The sequence below is a fragment of the Euphorbia lathyris genome, chromosome 6 (assembly GCF_963576675.1).
Source record: "Euphorbia lathyris chromosome 6, ddEupLath1.1, whole genome shotgun sequence".
Classification (NCBI taxonomy): domain Eukaryota; kingdom Viridiplantae; phylum Streptophyta; class Magnoliopsida; order Malpighiales; family Euphorbiaceae; genus Euphorbia; species Euphorbia lathyris.
In genome coordinates this window covers 9149797-9177068 of record NC_088915.1, presented here as the reverse complement: position 1 = coordinate 9177068, position 27272 = coordinate 9149797, and the positions used below count along the sequence as shown (strand labels likewise).

At 41.3% G+C, this 27272-nt stretch overlaps 1 protein-coding gene across 4 annotated transcripts; it reads right to left on the bottom strand.

Moving 5' to 3' along the window:
- Positions 1 to 2665: 2665 nt before the first annotated feature.
- On the bottom strand, positions 2666 to 7042 carry LOC136232202 (factor of DNA methylation 4-like). Of its 4 annotated transcripts, none has more exons than XM_066021245.1 (7): positions 6757 to 7042; positions 5546 to 5600; positions 4757 to 4959; positions 4479 to 4525; positions 4091 to 4390; positions 3305 to 3511; positions 2666 to 3047 (listed from the first exon to the last, which is right to left on the bottom strand). In XM_066021245.1, exons 4-7 carry the CDS (start codon positions 4494 to 4496, stop codon positions 2823 to 2825), a joined length of 750 nt encoding a protein of 249 aa, XP_065877317.1. In that variant the 5' UTR covers positions 4497 to 4525; positions 4757 to 4959; positions 5546 to 5600; positions 6757 to 7042; the 3' UTR covers positions 2666 to 2822. The 4 variants fall into 4 exon arrangements, with proteins under 4 accessions (XP_065877317.1, XP_065877318.1, XP_065877319.1 ...); XM_066021246.1 differs by having other exon boundaries at positions 4757 to 4876; XM_066021247.1 differs by having other exon boundaries at positions 4757 to 4876; positions 5546 to 7042.
- Between the last annotated feature and the right edge of the window lie 20230 nt (positions 7043 to 27272).

Sequence of the window (27272 nt, the reverse complement as noted above, 5' to 3'; positions counted from 1 at the left end):
CCAGGTGCCTCAAGTGTCACTATATAAAGGCCATCCATTTGCTTCAATCGATACAGAACTTCAAGTTGTCGAAACGCTGACCAAATTCATACTCGAAGATTCTGTGAGAAAAGCAAAGCAAATACCTTACACCAATTTCCATATTATTGTGTAAAAGTCTAGAGTGATTTCCAATCATCTAAAGTGTCTTAGCAATCGTTGTTTAGGACAAACACTTTATCATTTCTAGAAGAATAGAAAGGAGAGGCTGAGTACTCGGTTATAGTACTCAGCGTAGATATAGGAGTGACTAGAGGTATAGAGGAATGTACTCTTGTTATACTCAGCTTCTATTTGTAAAAAGTTTCGTGCTCTACCTTTAAAGAGCTCAGTAGAGAATTCAAAAAGCTCGGAACGAGTTTCGGGGACTGGACGTAGGCGGAGAGGCCGAACCATATAAGTCTGCTGAGTAATATCTTTCTAACCCTTAAACTCCTTTAATACATATTGCTTGCTATAAAACTGACTAAGTAAAGAACTCACGCTGAGTTAAGTTTACTAAGAAGCTGAGTTCAGGAATAGACTCTAAGTGCTATTTCCTAACTCAAGTAAAGAAGCAAACTTAGTCACAAATTGACTAAGCTTGTGTCTTGAATCTACTTAGTGACGATGTGTAATCCTTTTCACAAGAAAAGAAGTCAGTCTTAACGGACAAATTTTTTAAATAGTTCCTATCCCCCCCTTGGAACTAACTTGTCACGTTATAAGGGACCAACAGTGACATCTTGTTTGCCTTTAACATTTGAAAAACAGCATTATGTGTTTGGTTAGTGATCTCATGTTTGCATTTTACACCCGAAAAGCAGCATTTTACAAAAGCTGAGAATCTTTGCTTTTTGGAAAAGCAGATTTTTCCAACAGCAAACACCAAACCGTAACAGCAACAACAAACCGTAACGGCAAATAGCAAACCGTAATAACAAACAGTAGGTAAAACCTATGTTGCATGGAAACGAAAACGGATACGGAAACTGAAACGGAAACAATACGGGGAAACATAATTTCTGAAAATTTAGGAAACGAAAACGTGGGGAAAACGTGTAAATATTAAAAAAAAATAGGGGCATATTTATAAATATTAAAAATACAATAATACATTAAAAAACAAGATTAAAGAACAAGAGGAAGAAAGTCCAAGCTCAATCGAGATTCAAGGGACAAAGATTATAGGAGAAAGAAATATGGTAAGTTCTTTAAATTGAAGGATACAAGGAAAGAATTATCTCTCAAATAGGAATTTTCAATTTTACTAATCTTAGATTAAATAGGAATTGCAAAATAGGAAATTTGAATTTCCAGAATTTTAATCGAAATATGTAGGGAAAATCGTTTAAAAATTGAGAGACGTTTTATATTTTGGGTAATTACGGAAACGTTCCCGGAAACGTTTCGTATCAGTTTCTGAGAGTTTCCATTTCCCACATCTTCCGGAAACGGGAAAACGCATGACATGAAGAGTTTCCGTGCTTCATAGGGTAAAACAAATGTTCCCCTAAAGCGGTTAAACTTACATTAATATGATATTAAAGACTAAATCAATAAAAATCCATTAAAAAGCTTAACAAAATGATAACCAACTAGATTATTATTTTTTTGAATCATAACCAACTAGATTATTAGTTCTTCTTTTATTCATGAACTAAAACTTATGGTCAAAATACTTACTTTACTTTACTCTCATCGTATCATTGTTTTTTTTTTTTTTTAACGGATTGCTCTATCTGCAATTAATTTACCTGGCCAGACATCACATTCATCTCAAGGTAACTTTATATATTCTCCGCTATCTCAGAGGTAATGACACTTCTGGTCTTTTTTTTTTTTTTTTGATAACAAAGGAGGGTCGAGCCCAAAACAAAAAGAAAGAAAATTAAAAGTTGATATTCCATGTGTGGAATGTCCAAACCGATCCGCATTCAGAATATCCACATCACACTCGTGACAATCTAAAGAAGAAGATCCTGCGAAGTTCACCATCCAGTTAGCGGCCTTATTACCTTCTCTAAACACATGAACCAACCTAACCTCCTAACATCTCAAACGTAGCTCCTGACACTTCTTAATTAACCAGGCGTACGGATGGTGTACTCTCTCAATCCTAGTTCTGGTCTCTTTTATCCTAGTTCTATAACTAGTTTCTGCATTTTTCTAATTTATGCCCTTGTCTTTTGGAAGACAGATAAACAAAATATTGTCAATGGCTCCTATACCGAGCTTGAATGTCATATCAAACTTCCAATCCTTATGCATTGTGATAACAAGTTTGCTATTGTCTTAGCACAAAATCTCATATCTCATAATAAAACTAAACATGTGGACATTGATTTACACATCCTACATCACTGTTTCTGAATAGCTTGTTGACCTCTTCACCAAATCCCCCAGTCTAGAGAACATGACACATGTATTTCTATAACTGGCATTTATTAACAGTTTTCTTCTGCAGGAAATCAACCTAACCTCCAATCATTAGAGTTTAAGTCAGCTAGCCTTAACTAATTATCTTTCGGGTTAGTTAACCATTCACTTGGGTTAGTTAATCTTCTTTCTCAGAACTCTATATAATAAGAGTGTACGTTTAAATTAGAAATCCCGAGTTAAAAGTCTAATTAAACAAGTGTTGAAATTGGAAATCACCTTTGTTACAAGTCTCATTAACAAAGCAACAAGTATCTATAAAATGATATAAATGAATGGAGCAGCAATATGATATAATATGCAATTAGATTCATTAACAAAAACTAGACTAACCAACTTTTTTAGATTTCAGTTTTCCTTGGTATTCAAGATCTCTTAATTTTGGTCAATTGCTTGAGTATATGTGTTACTCCCTCTTTCACTGTCGCCTTTCGATTCTGCTTTATATTCCAAATTTCCTTGACCAAGTACCTTCCACTTGGGTTGTACTCATTAATTTCTTTCAAACTTGTGGTGACAGCATCGTAAACTTCTTCACCAAGTTCACTTTTCAATTCTTTCAGTCTTTCATCATCTTCATTAAGTATCTCCTACAACCAAAAATAAGTGCAAGTCACGATGAAGAAAAATAGAAACCATTGGTAACACAAAATATTTGAGATAATAGACTATAATATCACTAAAACAACAAATTTTGAGGGTCAAAATGGGTTGTCTTATCATATTATTATACATATATGAATGCAATAAAAATGATAATCGTGACAAATCATACGTGTAAATCATGTTGTTTTGTTAGAACTTGAGAGCGATGATTACAAAGTGAAGAATATGGGAAGTTAATTACCTCACAACGGCCCTCCTTTTGAATGACTTTAAACGGGTGCCAGTTAGGGTCTCGCAGATATTCATCCCATAATGAACATAATTCTGCTGCTTTCGTATCAGCTTCTATAGCAGAAAATTTTCTCTTAGCTGCAGCATGGAAGGGTCTACTATCAAGCTCGCCCATTTTCTTCACACCAATACTAGCACCGCTATTTTCACTTAATCCCTGTTTTCACAAAAACAATTAGATTTCAGCAAAACAATTATGCTGCCACGTACAAGGATACAGAAACGAACACAAGAAACATTATTTCTAAAACATAACCTTCGTAAAATAGCCTAGAAAACATCCTATTAGTCCTGTATCAATAGAGGATTAATCATGTTACATAAGGTAGACATCCTTAAGCCATTGTTTGGGAGGGGGTTAATGGAAGTAAATGGAAGGTTAAATATTAAGTTAACCTTGTTTGAGAGTTGTTTTTTGAGAGTAAATGAAGGTAATTGAAGTTAAATGTTTAATTTCTCTAACTTCCAAACTCTAACCTCCAAACTAGGGGTTAATGAGAGTAACGTAAAGTTCTTTAAAAAATGTTGCCTATGCAGAGTAAACTTAACTTTCTTTCCTCTCCATATTTAAACTCACTACATTCTATAAACTCAAAACAAAGTTAATTTTTAACTTTCATTTCCATCACTTCCCTTCTCTTTCCATTACCTCCTTTAACTCTCACCTCTATTAACCTCCAAGCTCCCAAACAAAAGCTTAAACATGCATATGATAGAAGACGGTTGTAGCACTTACCGTTATTAATTCCTTACGTGCATCTTGCAACTGGTTGTTAGTCATAAGCTCCTTGACAATAAGAGTTTGATTAAGAGAATCTAACTTATCTACTTCTTCTACTTTTTTCTCTAATTGTTTCTGTATTGCATCCATCTTTTTCTTCATCTCCATGTCTTTTTCTTCTTTCATCTGCTGCATTACTTGTAATTCCCCTTTCATTTCTTCAATCTCAACCTTCATCTTTAACTCTAATGGTTGTCCATCGTAAAGTTTCTTCTCTAGATCAAGAATTTCCTGACGGAGTTTCTCTTTTTCTCTCTACCAGAGTATTATCAGTTTTGGTTAGAAAAAGATTCAAGAATTAGAAAAAACTGAACATTTTCAAAGAAATGAATGAAATAATAACCTTTTGTTCTTCAGCCATCCTCCATGGGCCACAATTGTCATCTTATTCTAAAAGAATGAATATATTAGCACATTTTAACAGATATACTTTTTTCTTAAAGTTGTGCGCAATGCACTTACATTAAACAAAGAAAAATTATATTAAAGACAAAAGAAAACCCTCAACCCACCCCCACCTATGTGAAATCTGAACCAACTATGTGAAAACAGAAGCAAATCAGCAAATTTTAACATTTAAATCAGAAGCAACTATATATGTGAAAGAATAGAAAGTTTTACCATTTCCTTTTGATAATGAAGGATTTTCAACACATTTTCAATTTGAAGCTTTCGTTCTTCGAGTAGGCTTTGTTGCCTCTCGATTTCTTCTCTTTGAGCTTCCAAACGTAGTGATATCTTCTGTTGGTCCAAAGAAATACTTGCAGAAGGATCATCTTCCATCTCTCTAATTGTAATTTCTTTCTAGATTCTAACATAAAACACTACAAGAAAAAATGCTATTACCGACAAAAATATCTATCGGTGATTGCCTAATTTGCGTCGGTGATCGTGATCACCGACGGAAGACCGACAAATATTGATGTATCGGCGTTGACCTCGTAGGTAAACAGCTGCGACAGTTTTTTACCGACACAAAAAAATCACGGACACAATTTTCAGTCGGAGCATTGTGTCGGAAATGCCGACGCCCTTTAGTAGGTGATTTCAATCGGACATTCCGACAACCTCACCGACTCACATGTGTCGGTCATTTATTTTTTTAATATTAATTTAATAATTTACAAACAGGAGATTGCGTCGGAGATTCGGTCGGAGATTGTAAATTATATTCCAAATCATTTTTATATTTTCTTTTTGGTCTATTTATTTGGATTGAATGGAACTCATGTATGTATGTATGTATGTATATATATATATATATATATATATATTACAAAAAAAAACTAAGAATTTGATACAAAGCAATCGTATTTACAGGAAATGCAACTACTAACACTAAAATCAAACTTGTAATAAATTGATTTAAGTAACCAACAGTCTTTGAATCCACACTGTAAATGGACATACCATTAACATCATGAGTATTCACCTCAGATAACTGCACTCTTGAAGCATCGTAGGCCTGAAAATTCACAATGGGTAGTCATTTGCACTAGTCCTCCGAAATACATTCTAATGTCACAAACAGCTTCTATAGTTCGAGCCCATCGATAGTAATTAAACATCAAAATGAGTGAAGCAGCAGTAGATGAACCTTGATATCATGAGTAAAGAAGTAGAAAGATGAGGCATGTTGAATGGTGATAAAGAACCATGAAGATATTTGGCATAAATTCATTATCAATATGTAACCTAGCCACTTCGACGAGATACGAGTTTAATAACAGTGAGCACACCTATCTATAACAGTCTAAGATGCTAACTTCAAACATCAGTTACACTATTAGAGCAGTTTACATATTATTAAGCTAAATATAGTTATAAATAGAAAAAAATGAAAAGAATATATCTTGCTAATTTAGAATAGGTTAAGGACTCAATTAACCATTTGTAAAGCATGGGCATCTAATTGAGTTTTTAAGTATAGTCTAGGGGTTAATTTTAATTCAGCCAAAAAAAAGATACAAAAGACAAAAGAAATCAATTGAATAATTTCTCCAAAGATAAGAGCAATTAATAGTTAGATCAGTTCAATCATAGTTGTAACCACCATTATTATTCACAACAATATGAGGAATTTAACTCTTCAATAAACATCACAGCAGCACCATCACTTTCTTCAACTAATCTTTGATCACTTAATGCCTTTAGTTGGAATGTGTGGATTATAATAGCTTTCTCCATGTGCACAAGGAATATCAGTAGGAACTTTTCTTAAATTTCCTATTATCATACAATCCCAGGTTATCATTCAAATAAATAATGACCGAGGCAGAGCATCTTAGATGGACATGATAAAACAACAATAAAACACAATCACATACAAACAGGAAACCAAAAAGCAAAACTACAGATCATAAAACAGTTGACAACAAAGTAACACAAACAAATCAAGTGCAAAATGCAGAACAAATAAAAAGGAAATTACCTCCCCAACAAAAACAATAATAGCAACAAGCGAGAATAGTTGTCCGAAAACCAAATCAGAATTAGATAAACAAGGATTCAAAGCTAAATCGAAATCCAAATGCTAAAACCATCAACATAAACTGAATAAAATGGAGATAAGAACATACTACAGGGAAAAATCCTGAAAAATTAAAAACGCTAAACTATACCTGCAGATCTTGTTTCCCTTACCCACTTGATACATCATACATAGCATACGAGAAAGCACCAAAAGCAGAAAGGAAGATGGCTATGGCGGTGGATCTCTTTGTAGGAACCCTCCATTTCAATAGACAGGTGCGAAGCCACTCTGAGGAAGGTTATCTTGGAGAATCGGCGCCGATCATGATAGTAGCGAGGAGAAGATTTAGGTATTTGTTGTTATCGGGGGAGAGGCGGAAATTAGGGTTAAGAGAAGGTTCCTTAAAATCTACTATATATACTCTTATTTTATTGTGTTTTGTTATTCTGTTTTTTCTTAAAGATTTTTTTTATTTTGTTAATATATATATATATTATAATTTAGGCTCCTACACATTTAATTGTCGGTGAGTAATCTCACATGTTGGTGACATGACCGACAATAAGAATCACCTACTAAAGGTGTCGGTAATTGGGGCCGGAGTAATTCCCCCAAAAATCTCCTACACATTCTAAGAATGTGTAGGTGAATTCCGACCCATATTTTTGTCGGTGTTCTGTCGGTGGTTCCTACACAAAAAATTATGTCGGTCCATTGCGTCGGTGATAGTGTTTTTTCTTGTAGTGAAAAAACAATAATAAGCAATGAAGTTGGGGAAGAAATTAGCTTATACCCATAATCACAAACCAACCAAGTAGATGGAGAAACTCAAACGTCTCCACGAATAGGAATATAAAAAGCCAAGCAATTGTCCTGTATTTGAAGTTTAGATTTTTAATTAAGGCCTGATACACAAATAACCCCCTAAACTTGTCTAAATATTGCAACTATCCTCCCGAACTTTCAATTGTAACAACATACACTTCAAATTTGTCCAATTGTAAAACATAACCCCTCAAACTTATCCAATTGTAAAACATAACCCCAAATTACTGACATTGACTGCAATTGAAGAAACATAGTACAATTGGACAAGTTTAAGAGGTAAATTGTTACAAATGAAAGTTGGAGGGAGCAGTTGCAACATTTGGACAAATTCAGAGGATTATGTTATTTGTGTATTAGGCCTTTAATTAACAGTTGAAGTTTGTATTTTATAGCATTCCAACGCCCAACACTAAATAATTATTCAGTTTTGGGGATTCCTGTAAGCATTTAATATAAGAGTGCATTCGTTTATGTTTTCAGTATTTATATTTAGGCTTAATACATTATTTGCTTCCTCACTTCCTGAACTTTCAAAATGTTCTGATAGCCCCTTGAATTATTATAAAATGTTTAGTTAGTTCCCCTGAACTTGCGTAAAATGTAATCAATTAGTCACTCGATTGTAAAAAAGTAAGTTACATAAGGAAGATATGTTGTACGTATCTTAAAAAAGTAAAACGACCAAGATCAACGTATGCGATTCTAATATTAGATAAGAAAAAGTTTTATAGTTGAACAAGTAATAACTTCTTTTTTGACAACACAAGAGAAGCGGGTCAAAAAGTCATTGAAAAAGTGAAAAAGTTATAACAAGATCAAAGTTCTAATACAGAAGGTTTTCCTTCAGAATAAAAGAAGAAAATGGCGAAATGAAGAAGCCAAGAGAAGAAGAAGAAGAGCCGCGGCCTTTGAAGTGTTTTGAGTTAAAGAGTTTTGACTTTTAACTCTCTTTTATCTCTTTTATCCGTAATATCTAGTCCCTTGGACTTCCAAGGACACTTCAGTCTTTTAACCAACACTAGGGACAATTTAGTCTTTCCTCACTAATAGCATATTCTAGAATAAAGCACACCACACTTAGCCTACACCTCACCTCATCCGGATCCTCCTCCCTTCATCTCAACCATTGATCCAAAACCCTAATATCAAGGGCTGTAAATACCTCCATCTGTTACTTGTCCTTGTTGTCCTTTTTATTCCTTAGCATATAGTTTTCTTGATGAGCAAACCTAGGGATAATATAAATATGTAAGCATCTTTTCTTTTATCTTAATGAGAATTAAAAGGGTTTTTAATTTCTTACCTCATTCACTTTATTATGGTATCAGAGAGATAGCTTCCAAGCTTAGCACTCATCAACAATGGCCAACCCACCATTGATAACTTCTAGCAGCCCCTATCACCTTCCCCAAAATGAAACACCAGCCCTAACTCTGGTTTCACAAGTCCTCACCGGACCAAATTACCATCAATGGTCACGAGTTGTCAAAGTTGCACTAATGTCCAAAAACAAGTACTCCTTCGTAGACGGCACCATCGAAGCCCATGCATTGGAAGACAATATGTATAATCAGTGGGAAAGATGTAACAACATGGTAATGTCATGGATACATCATGCGTTATCACCTTCAATCGCCTGGAGTATCATGTGGCTTGACAAAGCTGACCAGGTCTGGGCAGACCTCAAGGAGCGCTTCGCTCAGGCGGACACCTTGCGCATACTTCAGCTGCGGAGAGAGATACACAACCTCAAGCAGGGAAACGACAGTGTAACGGACTACTACACTTGCCTAAAGATACTCTACGATGAGTTAACAAACCTCAGGCCAATGCCCAAATGCACCTGCCGACAACCATGTAGCTGCGACGCCTTCAAGGTTCTGTGAGATCAACAGGACGCAGATCAGGTCATGACATTTCTACATGGCCTGAACAACTCGTATTCAACTATCCTTTCCCAGATCCTGCTGATAGAGCCCTTACCTCCACTGAACAAGACTTATGCCTTGGCCATACAACATGAGCGGCAGATAGGACTCGCACCTGTCACAAACAATGACGGAGGTGAAAGTAACATGTTCGCAGGTTTTACTACCAATACGCAGAACAAACAGAACAAACAAGGAAACTCGAGGTATAACAATCGTAAACCAAACAACAAAAGCTCATCCTTATGCACATTTTGTGGAATATCAGGACATACTGAAGACATCTGCTTCAAAAAGCACGGGTACCCACCAAGCTATGGAAACAGAAACAAGGGCAATAATCCTTTCAGAACCAACCAATCCAAGGCAAACACAACTGTGAACCAAAGCAGAGATAATGGAGATTCAGGGGAAGAAGACAACAAACAAGTCAACACAGAGCCATTCGCCCTAACCAAAGAACAATACCAGACACTAGTCGCCCTATTGCCATTGAGCCATCAAGGAAAGGCCCCAGCCTCGGGCAGTAGTGTCAATACCTTTGTGAAAGGGGATTGCTCTGATAAAACTTTAAATCTTATCTCTACTTCACCATGCTGGATAATAGACACAGGGGCTACTGACCACATCATTTGTGATATTAAACTTTATAGTTCATTCACTAAAATAGATAAGTGCTGGGTAAATTTGCCAAATGGGGAAAGGGTTAAAGCTGAGTGCATGGGTACAGTTATCCTCAGTCCACAATTAGTTTTGCATCATGCCCTGTGTATACCTGACTTTGACTACAATCTTATTTCAACTAGCAAGTTGATGGATAATGGAAAATTATGCATTGTGAGAACGGGCTCAATCTGTGCTATACAGGACACAACAAGTTGGAAGAGGATTGGCTTGGCTAGGAAACATGAGGGCCTATACTATCTGGAATACCCATTGCCAAAAGAAGTTCATCCTGTTAATTGTTCTGTTTTTTCAATTAAAGCCAATGTTTGGCATATGTGCTTTGGCCATCCCTCTTATGAGAGACTTAAAGGCCTTAGCTTACCCTGTAATGATTTCACTTCCTACAAATCAATGCCATGTGATATTTGTCAAAAGGCTAAGCAGAAAAAAATCCCATTTTCATTAAGCCAAAATATAGCCAAAGCATGTTTTGATCTAGTACACGTCGACATATGGGGACCAGTTAAAGAGTCTTACTCTAATCATCATTATTTCTTGACCATACTCGACGATCATAGCAGGTATACATGGGTCACACTAATGCAGACAAAAGGAGAGGCAAGCACAGCACTTCAACATTTTTGCAAATACACCAGCAGACAGTTCAACAAAGACATCAAAACTATAAGAACCGATAATGGCCCCGAGTTCATCATGAAGGATTTTTACATAACAAACGACATCATACATCAAATGTCCTGTCCTGAGACCCCACAACAGAATGGCAGAGTAGAGAGAAAGCATCTAGACATCATGAATACTACAAGGGCGATCATGTTTCTAAGCTCTTTACCCAAGCATTTTTGGTCCGAGGCAGTCGGACACGCCGTCTACCTCATCAACAGATTACCATCTGTGCCTATATAGGGACAAACTCCATATGAACGCATCTATGGACAGCAGAGCGACCTAGAAGATCTCAAGATTTTTGGGTGTTTGGCGTATGCCTCTACCCTTGATCAACACAAAAATAAATTCACGGATCGGGCAATCAAATGTGTTTTTCTTGGCTATAGACATGGAACAAAAGGCTACAGATTATTGAATTTAACCACTAACGTTATTTTCTTTTCCAGGCATGTCAAGTTCTTTGAACATCACTTTCCATTCTCAGGGAATAATCAACCACAAAGCACATCATTCTGTAGCGAAGAAGAGTTGGACACATTACACATGGCATCTATGACTGAAGATGAGGAGACAGAATTAGACACAGATGTTGATCCACCAGTACCTGACATTACTCAACATATAGACGCCATACAAACCACAAATGAAGAAGATCAAAACATCACGCAGGCAACAACAGAGCAACAGTTACAGAGACCCACAAGGAAAAAGAGGTTACCAACTTATCTTCGAGACTATCATTTGGCTCTAGCTCGAGGTTCTATTCTACCAAACCATACAACCTCTCCACATGTCCTTTCTAAACACCTCACATATGATAAGTTGCCTTCCCACAAAAAGGCCTTTTTCATCAATCTAACATGCCACCGTGAACCTGCAACATATAATGAAGCCAAGTCAGATCCTAAATGGATTAAAGCCATGCAAGACGAGCTAAATTCACTTGAAGAAAACCACACATGGGATTTGGTACTATTACCTGCCGGAAAGAAACCCATCGACTGCCGTTGGGTGTATAAGATTAAGCACAAGGCGGATGGCATCGTAGCTCGTTTTAAGGCCAGGCTTGTCGCTAAAGGATACACACAACAAGAAGGAGTGGATTTCTTCGCTACCTTTGCCCCTGTAGCCAAATTCACCACAATACGAGCACTGTTAGCTATTGCCGTTGCACAAAAATGGTATATTCACCAACTAGATATCGATAATGCTTACCTGCATGGGGAGCTCGACGAGGATGTTTTTATGAAATTACCACCAGGCCTGTCCTCAACCACACCTCAACAAGTTTGTAAACTCCGAAAATCCCCTTATGGCCTCCGTCAGGCAGGCAGACAGTGGAATGCCAAGCTCACAAGCACTGTCAAAGGCATGGGATTTACACAATCATCAGCCGATCCTTCATTATTCACAGCTAGGGCAAAAGATCATATCACCATCCTCCTTATTTACGTCGATGATGTTATCCTCACCGGAAACAACATGAAGATGATTATTTCCGCCAAGGATCACCTCAACAACAAGTTCAGTATCAAGGATCTTGGTCCACTCCACTACTTCCTTGGTTTTGAATTCACTCGCACACCGCAGGGGCTCCACATGTCACAAAGAAAATATTCATTAGAGCTCATACACGACATGGGATTCATCGACTGTAAGCCAGCCTCCTCCCCGGCTTTACCAAATTACAAACCCCCCACCAACCCATCCTTATTACCAGATATCACTCCTTACAGACAACTCGTGGGTAAACTACTTTACCTCACACACACCAGACCAGACATCTCCTACATCGTTAACCATCTTTCCTAACATTTAAACGCCCCAACTACCGATAATCAATTTAGAGCACAAAGAATACTTCGTTACCTCAAAGGCTCTATAGGCCTCGATCTGTTCTTTCCGGCATGCAATGACCTCCAGCTCCAGGCCTTTACTAACTCAGATTGGGCAACTTGCCCAGAAACACGTAGATCCATCACCGGCTACGCCGTCTTCCTCGGCTCCGCTCTGGTCTCTTGGCGTTCCAAAAAGCAGAACACCGTATCTCGTTCTTCTTCAGAAGCGGAGTACCGAGCCATGGCGTCTACATTCTGCGAGCTTCACTGGCTCACAAACTTGCTCCGCGATTTCGATCTCTCCCCACAGACGGCTTCTCTCCTCTTTTGTGATAACACATCCGCCATGCACATCGTGCAAAACCCCGTCTTCCACGAGCGGACCAAACACATCGACATTGACTATCATGTTATCCATGAACGGGTTCAAAATGGTCTAATCCGCCTTATGCCCATCTCATCGGCGCTGCAACTGGCCGATCTCTTCACCAAAGCGCAACATGCACCCCATCTCCATTTTCTGTTGAGCAAACTTGGCTTGACAAATCCTTATCACGCCTAGTTTGAGGACGGGTAACAAGATCAAAGTTCTAATACAGAAGGTTTTCCTTCAGAATAAAAGAAGAAAATGGCGAAATGAAGAAGCCAAGAGAAGAAGAAGAAGAGCCGCGGCCTTTGAAGTGTTTTGAGTTAAAGAGTTTTGACTCTTAACTCTCTTTTATCTCTTGTATCCGTAATATCTAGTCCCTTGGACTTCCAAGGACACTTCAGTCTTTTAACCAACACTAGGGACAATTTAGTCTTTCCTCACTAATAGCATATTCTAGAATAAAGCACACCACACTTAGCCTACACCTCACCTCATCCGGATCCTCCTCCCTTCATCTCAACCATTGATCTAAAACCCTAATATCAAGGGCTGTAAATACCTCCATGTGTCACTTGTCCTTATTGTCCTTTTTATTCCTTAGCATATAGTTTTCTTCATGAGCAAACCTAGGGATAATATAAATATGTAAGCATCTTTTCTTTTATCTTAATGAGAATTAAAAGGGTTTTTAATTTCTTACCTCATTCACTTTATTAAGTTATTTGAAAAAATCTCAAAAATACCGCTCTATTTTAAAGATGCCAAGCCATTTGTTTTGGAGCAAAAAAAACACATGTACTGATCTACGAAAACGTGAAGACACATGAGTTTTTTTTTTTTTTTTAAACTAACTTAAAAATTAATGTCATTTACGTTCTATTTGGTACAAATATTTGTAAGTTTATTAATTTAGTCCAATGTTTAACAGTTATAAATTTATATTTGAAATTATTTTAACAACCAACCTATGAATTATTGCTTTTAATGGGCTGGGTTGGATTGTAACCCAAGTACAAGAAATTAATTTATTGTACACCTCTAATAGGGATGCAAGTGGGGCGGGGATTCCCCATCCCCGTCGGTGACCCGTTCCGACGGGGACAAAGAATCACCGATAAGAATCCTCATGGGACGGGAATGAGGATAATTTTATCCCCCCGTGATAGGGATGGGGCGGGGATGGGATGGGAATGGTATTCTCATCCCGTGGGGATCCCCGACCCCGCCCCGTTAATCCCTGATGGAGAATCTCCGACGGTTCCCTAATTATTCCCCCTTATAATTAAAATTATACTTTAAATATTACAATTTATAACATTTAACTTAAAATTAAATAGATATATTTTCAAATAAAAAATTAAATGGAATAAATAAAATATTAACCAAGAACTAAATAAATATTTTTTCTAACCTAAACTAAACTTAAGGTATAGTATCTCTGTCATTCTTTCGAACAAAATCTAAAATTAGAAAGGAGAAGAGAAAAGAAATATATACTGATTTTTTTTTAAAATATAAATGGTGATTCCCCGCGGGGACGTGGATGTGGAATAAGGAAAAAGTGTTTTCAAATGAGGAAAGGGATCCCTCGGGGACTGGGAGGGATTCCCCGCGGGACGGGGATGGGGAACAAATTTATCCCCGTCTAACTCGCGGTGATGGGGATGGAGAATCCCCGACTAGTCGGGGACGGAATATAGAAAATGCATTCCCTGCCCCACCCCGTCCCATTTGCATCCCTAACCTCTAACTGCTGATTAGGTTTTCATGCTTTTACCTAATCTAATTGTGTTTTTAATCTGGACAACAAAAAACAATCATAACAAATATAAGCAACTCTTTTCATTGTTCTTCTTGGTGTTTTCAGATCTATTTGGTGTAGAGTTGTACTGAGTTTTTGGATACGGTAACTGAAACGGAAATAGACACCGACATACAATAGTCCTAAAAAATATAGGACATAAGAACACGGGGAGATGTATGAATAATAAAAATATAAGAGTATAATTTTGAACATTCCAACAAACAACACCTGCATTTTGGCATCATTTTCAACACATTTTAAGTCGAAATGACTCTTCCAGAATAGAAGTATAGATCTACTTGTGTAAACTAAATTAGATCACTTAATATGCATTCAGAATAGCAAGCTAGCTACATATATATAGCGGCTTTTGAATACATTTTCAGCTGGAAGGACTGTTCCACATTTAAACTGTGTCCTGAAATCAAGAAATTGCCTTTCTTTGGCATCTGCTCAAAAATGGCTTTAGCCATATCTAAGCAAAATAAGTGAAAAGAATTCAATTGAATTTTTAACACTTTTGAACAAGTGAAAGCATAAAAAGGCAGCCCGGTGCACTAAGACTCGAACCCGTGACCTCTTGGTCACACGACAACAACGTTTACCGTTGCACCAAGGCTCACACTCCATGAATAAATCAAAAAATATAATAAATCAAATTACATGTCATTCTCTTCCTTCAGAATTTAATATCATAAAACAATTAAAAATCAAACTTTGATAGATGCATAGAGACAATTGAAACTCTAGAAATGACCACATTATTCTTCAATCCTGCAACAAAAATCACCATAAATGTAGAGACAACAAAACATTAACTAGAAAACATTCAAGCTACATATTAAAATAGTTGATTCAATACAACACCAGCCAATATTCTCAGCTACTACAACTGCCTCAGTGCAACTAAACTCTCAACATACGGAGATCCAAAAAAGGAGTAAGAACACTCCGCATCATATGTAATCTTATCGTCCTCAAGTACAACAGACTTCAAGCTACCATCCTTTGCGTCATATTTGCTAAATCGACATTTCCCTGCATTATATCTGCTAAACCAACATTCCACTTTGTGAACCAAAATTTCTCCATTCAATGTAAAGCTATAGTTAGAGAATAAATGGGCACTAAAATTAAAACTGGAAATTTTGTTCCATGAGCTTTTCATCCCACAGTAGTTTTCGAGCACCCATAATTCATGCTGGCCTTCAAAGTTTTCACCTAGAATTGCTATAGACTCCTTGTAGTTCATCAGAACCAGACAAATGAGTCTTTTTGAAGGCGAATTCATATAATCCAAACTTTCTTCAGCCAAATCAAAATACATTATACACTCTATGTCCTCGTCTTCTTCGTAACACTGTGTTGCAATCCAATGGATACCATTCTTAGCATAAATCAACCATGGAGCATAGTAACTGACTGAATTCCTTTTGGATATTATCTTGTTACTCCATGAATTGTTTTTTAGTGAAAAAATTGCAACTGAACTGTAGTCTTCATCAATAAGGCGTGAGGAAGGGAATTTTACGATCTTGTAATCATCGGAGCTACGATCATAACCCATTGCGGCTAATTCATATCTTGAAATCGATAGGGACGGTATTATCTTATACTCTGTTGGAAGAGATGGATTCCATATGAGTATCCTATCATGTCCAGGAATAATGAAGCATATTAATCCATCACAATAGTTACAAACTGTGACAGGAATATCATCATCATCATCAACAAAAAGCTTGTATGGAAAATCAAATTCTTTAGCATGTAAAATGCCATCAGAATCTTCTTTGTGCAGAACAATAGGATTTGATGCATAAGTATAAGGAATAGTAAGTGATGCGGACATCCTAACTGGGATCACTGATCACGCGCGCTCTGGCGGATCCTCAGACACCACATCCACGGAGGTTGTACCTAGGAGGGCGGATCCCCAGGACATACGAGTGGGGCGGATCTAGGAGTACACAAGGAGGCGTATCAACATCTGACCAGGGGAGGATGTTCAAGCTACTCCTGGGCGGATCTCCAGGTTTACTTCCTCCCGAAGGAATTCACCAACAACCTTGACATTCCGTACCTGTACCGTTGTACTGATTGTCGGGGCGTATTACCTATTTTACCCTTTTGTTGTTAACCTTATTGTAACCCTAGTAGGGGTAGTCCCTGTCCTTTTCTTATCTTTAGGGGGATGTATTTAAACCCCCATTTTGTAAGGATGCGGTAACTTTATCAATCAAAATCATTCTCTTTGAGAACCTAAGGTTTATACCTTGTTTATTGGGATTCACTCCTTCTAGTTTAGCTAGAGAAGAACCTCTTTGTTGGTTTACGATTAAAACCTTCATTTATCGCTTTCAATCTGTATCAGTTGGTATCAGAGCCGATCGTTTCCTGACCCGAAACTTCTTTTGGCAATGGTTCAACCCCGACCACCGCAAGATTCCACGGAGACCAGTGACCGGAGGTATGAGGAGCTGAGGGAGCACCTCGCGGAGCAGATCCAAGCCAGCCATGAGCGGCAGAGGCAAACCGACCAACGGTTCCTAGAGCTAGCCACCTCCCTAGAAAACTTCAAACTGGAGGTTCTGGCTCTAATCCGAACAACCGCGGGATGATCAACCCAGAGAAAGGAAGGAGTCCCTGAACAACAGCTCCCATAAATGGGTCCTAGGGATCCTGAGGTAAGAAGACCCAACTTTGTCCTTGTGCATAATGCTGATAGTGATAGTGATGACTTTGAGGGTATTGGGGATGATGATACCGTCAGAGCTACGAGGGATGTTGGGCCTGTTGACAACCGACGTGTGGATGTTGCGAGAGTATACCTAGGTCTAGGAAACTTTGATAGAGATGATGCCTTTAAGCTAAAAATAGACTTACCATCTTTTGGTGGCAAACTGGATATAGAGGGATTCTTAGACTGGTTATCGGAAGTCGAACGTTTCTTTGAGTATGCTGGCATTCCTGATGAGAGGAAAGTGAGGCTGGTGGTGTATCGCTTGAAGGGTGGCACATCAGTTTGGTGGGATCAGATGAGGGAAGAGAGAAGAAGAGGGGGCAGAGATCCGATTAGATCTTGGCTACGGATGAAGGCGATGTTGAGGGAGAGGTTCTTACCACCGGATTATGAGCAGTATATTTACAGCTCCTACAGGGGATGCTCTCAAGGGACCCAAAGTGTCCATGAATATACCTCAGAGTTCTTGAGGCTTTCGGCAAGGGCCAACTTGTCAGAAACTGAAAGCCAAAAGACCTCTAGGTACCTAGAAGGGTTGAGATACAACATCCAGGATCGTATTGGCACACAGATGGTGGTTCAGGTACAGGATGCCAGGAATTTAGCCCTCAAGGCTGAATCCCAACTAACCGGGAGATCTAGGAGATCCGCCACTACTGAGCATACGCCTGGAGGAAGAGATAACATGAAACCTTATGACAAAGGCAAGCAGGTGGCGAGTGCCAGTGGGGCCAAGGTCAACAGTGGGGGAAGGGGATCTGTCGGAGATACTAGGCCATACAAGGAAGCACCTATACCACCTAAGAGCAACAATCCGTACACGAGGCCAGCGCCTTTTAAATGTTTTTGGTGCAATGAACCAGGCCATAGGTCCAACGACTGTCCTAGGAGTAAGAGCGCCAACATGGTGGAGAGGTACGAGGATGACTATGACGAAGGGGATGAAGTGTTTTGTGAACCCTTGGGGGAATACGATGACGAGACGGATGAGGAGAGACACGCCATTCATGTGATACGACGATTATTAGTCTCCAGTCGGGTAGAGGGCGATCAGAGGCACCAACTATTCAGGACTCGCTGTCTTGTGAACAGTGGGCGATGGAACGTAATAATTGATAGTGGTAGCCAGGAGAACATTGTGAGCAGCAGCGCCGTTCAGAAATTTGGATTGTTGGCGGAGGCGCATCCTGACCCCTACAGAGTTGGATGGATCAAGGATGTGGGTGAACTCAGAGTGACCCAGAAGTGTAAGGTCCCTATTGAGACCGGGGAGTATAGGGATGAAGTCTGCTGTGACGTGGTCGATATGGATGCCTGCCACCTATTATTGGGCAGACCATGGCAATTTGATAATGACGCCATCCATGTCGGAAGAAGGAACACTTATAGATTTATGAAGGATGGGGTGAAGTTCGTACTTACGCCAATGATGAGAGAACCAAAGGCCGATGAGAAGTCTACCTTGGTGGTCTGCCCCACACACAAATCATTCGTTAGCAAATGTGAGGAGAGCTAGATGGTGTATGTTGTAATGGTTAAGGCGAACCACGAATCCTCCCAAAGGGGTGAAAGGGAGATGCCGAATGAAGTGACCCGCCTACTTGGCGAATATCAAGATCTGTTCCCTGAAGAGCTACCAAGTGGGTTACCACCTTTGAGGGACATCCAACATCATATCGATCTTGTGCCTGGGGCTAGCTTACCAAGCCTCCCACATTATCGAATGATCCCGAAGGAGAATGACATCATGAGACAGAAAGTGCAGGAACTCATCGAGATGGGACACGTTAGGGAGAGCATGAGTCCTTGCGTCGTTCCAGCTTTACTTACACCCAAGAAGGATGGGTCTTGGCGGATGTGTGTTGATAGCAGGGCGATTAACAAGATCACCATCAAATACCAGTTCCCAATCCCAAGGTTGGATGATATGCTGGATCAGCTTGGCGGATCCAAAGTCTTCTCCAAGATTGACCTCAGGAGTGGCTATCATCAAATACGGGTTCGGGCTGGGGATGAGTGGAAGACTATTTTCAAGACCAGAGATGGGTTGTATGAGTGGTTAGTAATGCCATTCGGGATGACTAACGCCCCCAGTACATTTATGAGGCTGATGAATCGGGTGCTCCGCCCGGTAATTGGCAAATTTGTAGTTGTGTATTTTGATGATATTCTGATTCATAGCCAGACCTTGGCGGAACATGTGGAGCATTTGCGGACAATATTTGACCTGTTAAGGAAATACCAGCTATACGCCAACACTAAAAAGTGTGATTTTGTCATGGAGAGCCTGGTTTTCCTCGGGTTCGTAGTCATTAGCAATGGAGTCCAAGTTGATGGGGAGAAGGTAAGAGCTATCCGAGAATGGCCTACTCCGAGGAATGTGGGGGACATCAGGAGTTTTCATGGGCTAGCAACCTTTTATCGGCGATTCATTAAAAACTTCAGTTCTATAGTCGCCCCGTTGACGGAATGTTTGAAGAAGGGAAGGGGGTTCGAGTGGGCGGACGCCCAAGAGGAGAGCTTCGCCCTGATCAAGGGAAAGTTGAGTACAGCGCCCGTGCTGGCGTATCCTAATTTTGATAAACTGTTCGAAGTTGAGTGTGATGCCAGTGGAGTTAGGATTGGTGGTGTCTTGATGCAAGAAAAGAGGCCCATTGCATATTTCAGTGAGAAGCTCTGTGAAGCACGGAAAAAGTGGGCAACGTATGATCAAGAGTTTTATGCTGTAGTTAGGGCGTTGAAAGTGTGGGAACATTACTTGGTGGGGAAAGAATTCATCCTCTACACTGACCACCAAGCTCTCAAGTACCTGGGAAGTCAGAAGCAACTTCGAAGCTCCATGCATGCCCGGTGGTCCGCCTTCATAGATAAGTTCCCCTATAAGCTTATCTATAAGGCTGGAAAACAGAACAAGGTGGCGGACGCCTTGAGCCGAAGGGTGTCACTAATAAAGATAGTAAACCTGGAGACCGATTGTTTTGAACACATCCGAGGAGAATACTTGGCGGATCCTGATTTTGGCAGTATCTGGGAAAAGTGTCAGCACCAGCATGGGGATGGGGCGTATCACCTGATGAATGAGTATCTCATGAGGGGCAACCAACTTTGCTTACCCTGCACTTCCATCCGCGAGAAGGTTGTTCGTGATCTACATGGCGGATCCCTAGGAGGGCATTTTGGGCGAGATAAGACATATGAAGCAGTGAGTTCCCGTTATTTCTGGCCTAAGATGAGGAGAGATGTTGCCTCCTTAGTAGAACGATGCTATATTTGCCAGACCGCCAAGGGACGCACTACAAATGCTGGCTTGCAGCTACCCTTGCCGGTACCAGAAACCATATGGGAGGATCTGTCCATGGATTTTGTCCTAGGGTTACCCAGAACTCAGAGAGGCATGGATTCCATCTTTGTCATGGTTGATCGGTTTTCAAAGATGGCCCACTTCATACCATGTCGCAAGACTAATGATGCCTCAGCGACTGCTAAGCTATTTTTCAAAGAGATTGTCAGGCTATATGGCGTACCTAAGAGCATTGTCTCGGATCGTGATACGAAGTTCCTCAGTCACTTCTGGCAGACGTTGTGGGCTCTGTTTGATACGTCCCTGAAGTTTAGTACCACCGCCCACCCTCAAACAGACGGACAGACAGAGGCGGTCAATAGAACTTTAGGAAACTTACTGCGCAGCAAATGTAAGGATAAGCCCAGGATGTGAGATGTGGTTTTAGCCCAAGCTGAGTTCGCCTACAACGGCTCTGTACATTCGGGAACCGGGAGAACCCCATTTGAGGTAGTATACACGAAGACCCCGAATCATGTCCTTGATATAGCCCATCTTCCTAAAGGAAACGTGACTGTCAACCAGCTGGCCAAGGATTATGTACAGATGCACCAAGAGGTGAGAGAGACTCTTGAGGAGAGAAATAAGAAATTAAAGGCTAAGGCGGATGAGCACCGCAGGGACCTACAGTTTGAAGTTGGGGATGAGGTTATGGTATATTTGGGCAAAGAGAGACTCGCCAACGCCCCAAGCAGCAAGCTTCGGCCTAAGAAATACGGGCCATATAAGGTCACCAAGAAGGTCAATGTCAATGCCTATCATATAGCATTGCCGAATTGGCTTGGTAAAATCTCACCAGCGTTCAACATCCGTGACCTTAGCCCGTGAAAGCCGTACGGTCCTTTGGAGTTCAACAAGGACGAATCAGTGCTGAGATCTTTTAAAGAAGGAGAGAATAATGCGGACATCCTAACTGGGATCACTGATCACGCGCGCTCTGGCGGATCCTCAGACACCACATCCATGGAGGTTGTACCTAGGAGGGCGGAGCCCCAGGACATACGAGCGGGGCGGATCTAGGAGTACACAAGGAGGCGTATCAACATCTGACCAGGGGAGGATGTTCAAGCTACTCCTGGGCGGATCTCCAGGTTTACTTCCTCCCGAAGGAATTCACCAACAACCTTGACATTCCGTACCTGTACCGTTGTACTGATTGTCGGGGCGTATTACCTATTTTACCCTTTTATTGTTAACCTTATTGTAACCCTAGTAGGGGTAGTCCCTGTTCTTTTCTTATCTTTAGGGGGATTTATTTAAACCCGCATTTTGTAAGGATGAGGTAACTTTATCAATCAAAATCATTCTCTTTGAGAACCTAAGGTTTATACATTGTTTATTGGGATTCACTCCTTCTAGTTTAGCTAGAGAAGAACCTCTTTGTTGGTTTACGATTAAAACCTTCATTTATCGCTTTCAAGCTGTATCAGTTGGTATCAGAGCCGATCGTTTCCTGACCCGAAACTTCTTTTGGCAAAGGCTCAACCCTGACCATCGCAAGATTCCACGGAGACCAGTGACCGGAGGTATGAGGAGCTGAGGGAGCACCTCGCGGAGCAGATCCAAGCCAGCCATGAGCGGCAGAGGCAAACCGACCAACGGTTCCTAGAGCTAGCCACCTCCCTAGAAAACTTCAAACTGGAGGTTTTGGCTCTAATCCGAACAACCGCGGGAGGATCAACCCAGAGAAAGGAAGGAGTCCCTGAACAACAGCTCCCATAAATGGGTCCTAGGGATCCTAAGGTAAGAAGACCCAACTTTGTCCTTGTGCATAATGCTGATAGTGATAGTGATGACTTTGAGGGTATTGTGGATGATGATACCGTCAGAGCTACGAGGGATGTTGGGCCTGTTGACAACCGACATGTGGCTGTTGCGAGAGTATACCTAGGTCTAGGAAACTTTGATAGAGATGATGCCTTTAAGCTAAAAATAGACTTACCATCTTTTGGAGGCGAACTGGATATAGAGGGATTCTTAGACTGGTTATCGGAAGTCGAACGTTTCTTTGAGTATGCTGGGATTCCTGATGAGAGGAAAGTGAGGCTGGTGGCGTATCACTTGAAGGGTGGCGCATCAGTTTGGTGGGATCAGATGAGGGAAGAGAGAAGAAGAGGGGGCAGAGATCCGATTAGATCTTGGCTACGGATGAAGGAGATGTTGAGGGAGAGGTTCTTACCGCCGGATTATGCAGTATATCTACAGCTCCTACAGGGGATGCTCTCAAGGGAACCGAAGTGTCCATGAATATACCTCAGAGTTCTTGAGGCTTTCGGCAAGGGCCAACTTGTCAGAAACTGAAAGCCAAAAGACCTCTAGGTACCTAGAAGGGTTGAGATACAACATCCAGGATCGTATTGGCACACAGATGGTGGTTCGGGTACAGGATGCCAGGAATTTAGCTCTCAAGGCTGAATCCTAACTGATAACATCGAGATATTTACCCGAGGACTAAAAGGGATATTCACCTCAAGAACGCCGCGTAGTGATCCCTAAAAGGGAGCTGGCAGGCGGATCTCCACGGATCTGCTCTGAGAGATCCGCTGGCGGACCTAAGAGGCGAATCTCTTCATTGACCTGATTCGCCATTATAACGGCTGGCCGCCGACTTGGCCATGAAGATCATTAATGAGTTATCAATTAGCTAACTGCCAGGTTAGAGATAACTCGTAACCGCCATTAATGGAGCATTAATGGAGACTTTCTAGTTTCCTGAAGGTTACGACTTCTCAGCTATATATAGCCTGATTCCCTAGGCTATCAAGGTACACATTCTCACAACCTTTGTCAATTCAGTTTGTTTCCTTGAATCATCTTACTGACTTTGGCATCGGAGCTTCCCCCCGTCGAACCCAACGACGCCCCCACAGGGATGGAAGTTGATCAGAATTTCTCTACTTGTTATCAATTGGTGCAGTGAGCGTGGAATCCTTAACCAAACAAAGGGTTTTTCGTTCACACTAAAAAACTATGACAAATGGAGATCAAAATCCCTCCTCAGGGATTGAAACACCATTAGTTACACCATCTAGTGCTGGTTGCACTGATTCAACTGCTCCTGTAACGCACGTCGAAAATATTATGCCTCCAGATGCTTTCATCAATATGTGTGCCCAAGCAATTGGAGAGCGGTTTGGAACCGAGGCAGGGAATCGCCTGCGGTCATTTATGACCCTCCCTCCACATTGGAGCATGGCGTCCACATCGGCCATATCATCTTGGCCTTTGTTGAGCTTTGGACCGGGTGCCCAAAGTTCTTCATTCCTCCAAGCTCACAACACGGATTCTATGATAACCACCACGACGTCGACTGGCGAACGGTAAATCAATCGTGAGTTATTTCCTGATGGCGCTGAAAGAAGTCAAAGAAATAATTCATCCTTACCGGGTGGATCCACAGGACCAGGGTTAAACCTGGATGGATCCAATATTCCCAGGTGCCCACGGACGAATGTCCCCCCCCCCCCCCCGACGGATCCAGAGGGCGAACACACAAAAAGCATAGAAAGGAGAAAGGCAGGCGGTCCAGGTCACCTTCGCCTCGACGACCGAGATCCTCCCATCGTGGTAGATCACCCCCATCTACTGGCCGTAGACGGAGTAAAAGGCCAAGAGAGACACCCCATCCAAGTGGACCACCACCACCACCTTCGGGAACTGTTGGACACATCCCGTCAGGAAGCCAGAGGGGGGGGGGGGGGGAACGGACCGGCTCCCCCTGGCGGAGGAGGCAGAGGTGGAGGTGGCGGAGGAGGAGGTAGTGGAGGAGGGGGCGGACGCGGTAACGGAGGAGGGCGTTCGCCATCAGACCCATCGTCTGAATCAAACTCTTCTTCTTCTTCCCCAAGCAGATCGCCACGAAGAGGTCGCCCCGGGGCGGATCCGGAAAATTTTGATGATAGAGTTAGAGCTCTGGTGCTCCGTATGAATGAAGAAAATGCTAGGCATAACCCGTTCGCCAATAGGGATTCGCCTTTCGCAGCTTGGATCGAAGCGGAGGAAACAGACAGAGCTTTTAAAATTCCCAATCTTGCAATATACACAGGAAGTGACAATCCAGAAGCTCACGTTAGAAAATATCGAATACTGCTTAGGCTCAACCGTGCCACCGAGCCCGTGCTCTGCAAAATGTTTGTTACCACGCTGGGGGGCCCAGCCTATTTGTGGTTTCAATCTTTACCTCCAGGTTTGATAAACAGCTTTGATCAATTGAGCAGGGAATTTTGCGCTAAATTCGCTGGCTGTATTCCTCCAGTGGTGAAATCCGGGAAGCTTTTTGAGTTAAAGCAGAAGGCGAATGAATCCCTTCGGGAGTATGTGGACACTTTCAACCAGTTGTGCATACAAATCGTTGATGTGGATATCTCCGTAGCTGTGGAATGTTTCGTAAGAAATACCACCTGTAAGAGTTTACAGGAAGATCTCATTCGAAAGAAACCCACCAGCATGGCAGAGTTGATAGAGCGTTGTAAAGATTTTATAGAGGTGGATGACATTCGCCGAGGTTCACCATCATCGCCGAAAAGGGACAAGGGCGAATCTCGTCCCCGAGATAGAGACAGAGACAAGCGTCAGGACTCTTCCTCTAGAAACAGGCGAAGAGATTCTAAGAACAAATCAACGTTTGTCACCTCTTTCACACCTCTCAATGCTTCTAAAAGTGAAGTCCTTATGTGGATCGAGAACAGTCAACACAAGCGGAGCATTTCATACCCCGAACCGAAAGGAGGGGAGTACACCAATAATGGTAAAAATCCTAAAAACTATTGTAAATATCACAGGAAAAATGGCCATGACACTGACGCATGCTGGGAGTTAGCTCGAGAAATCGAACGTCTCATAGAGAGGGGCAAATTGGATCGGTTCATCCAAACCGAAGGCAAGAGAGGAGATGGTGATAAACCCAAGGAGGACCCAAAGAAGAAAGGAAAGGGTACCATCAATGTCATAGCAGGTGGACCTAGATACCAGCCAATGCTAAAAAAGGCAAGGACTTCCGCCCTTGATAGGACGTCGTTAAATCGCCCCTTTTCCGATGTAGGTCCTGAAATATCTCCCCATGCGGATGCACTGGTCGTCACTCTGATGGTAGAAGGCTGGGAGATGAAAAGAGTAATGATTGATACTGGGAGTTCATGCAATGTCATCACCAGAGGAGCTTTTGCCAAACTCATGATTGATCCTGTTCAAGTAGAGCCAACTGTGGTCGATATCTTGGGAGTGACGGGACATACTATCCAAACAAAAGGCCAAGTCACTCTGGATTGTGAGCTTACAGACGATGATCAGGTCTGGAAGGGTGATCTGGAATTTTCTGTCTTGGATGGTCAGTTAGCTTACAATATCATCCTCGGACGGCCCTTTATCTCCGAAGTTGCAGCCCTTATCTCCATACGCCACTTAACACTTTACATTCCCATGGCCAAGGGAGGTGTAATGATCAGAGGTAGCCAAAAGGTGGCCCAGGAGACATATTCGGCATCACTAATGATCCGCCCACAATCTAAGGAGGAAGATGAAGAGGAGCGCGTCACAATGGCCTTGGGCGAGACCGAAATGTACCTTATTGCGGATGAAAAGCAGGTGCGAATGGCTAAAGGGCTCAAAGGCGAAATTAAAAATGCAATCACTAAGGTACTCTGTGAGGCGGAAGATGTTTTCGCATGGAAGGATGAAATTCTCCCCGGAATCAGTCCAGACGTGATCACTCACAAGCTCAACATTGATAAAGATGCAGTTCCCGTGGCTCAGAAACGAAGAAACCATGGCCCGGAAAGGCAGAAGGTGATAGAAGAAGAGATCACCAAGCTCCAGCGGGCGAACGCCATTGAGGAGGTGCTTTACACACAGTGGTTGGCGAACGTCGTTTTGGTGAAAAAAGTGGGCGGATCTTACCGCATGTGCATTGACTTTACGGATCTCAACAAAGCTTGCCCCAAAGATAACTACCCTTTGCCATGTACTGACATGCTCGTAGACGGAACCGCCGGTCACGCCATGTACTCCTTTACTGATGTGAAGTCAAGTTATCATCAGATCCCCATGGAGCCCTCAGATAGAATCAAGACCTCGTTCGTAACACACCAGGCCACTTATTGTTTCAAAGTTATGCCCTTTGGGCTTAAGAACGTAGGTGCAACTTATCAGAGGATGATGAACAAGATATTCGCAGATAGTAAAGGAGACAACTATTCTGTCTATGTAGATGACATGATCATCAAAAGTACGACTATAGAAAAGCATGCGGATGATATAAAGGAGGTACTGGACGTACTCCGACGCTACAACATTAAACTAAACCCAGAGAAGTGCACTTTTGGTGCGACGTATGGGAAATTCTTAGGGTTCATGATCAGCGAAAAAGGAGTTAGCCCAAATCCTCACAAGGTTAAGGCTGTCATAGAAATGCAAGCACCACGGAATATCAGAGAAGTACAACGCCTTAATGGGCGTATCATAG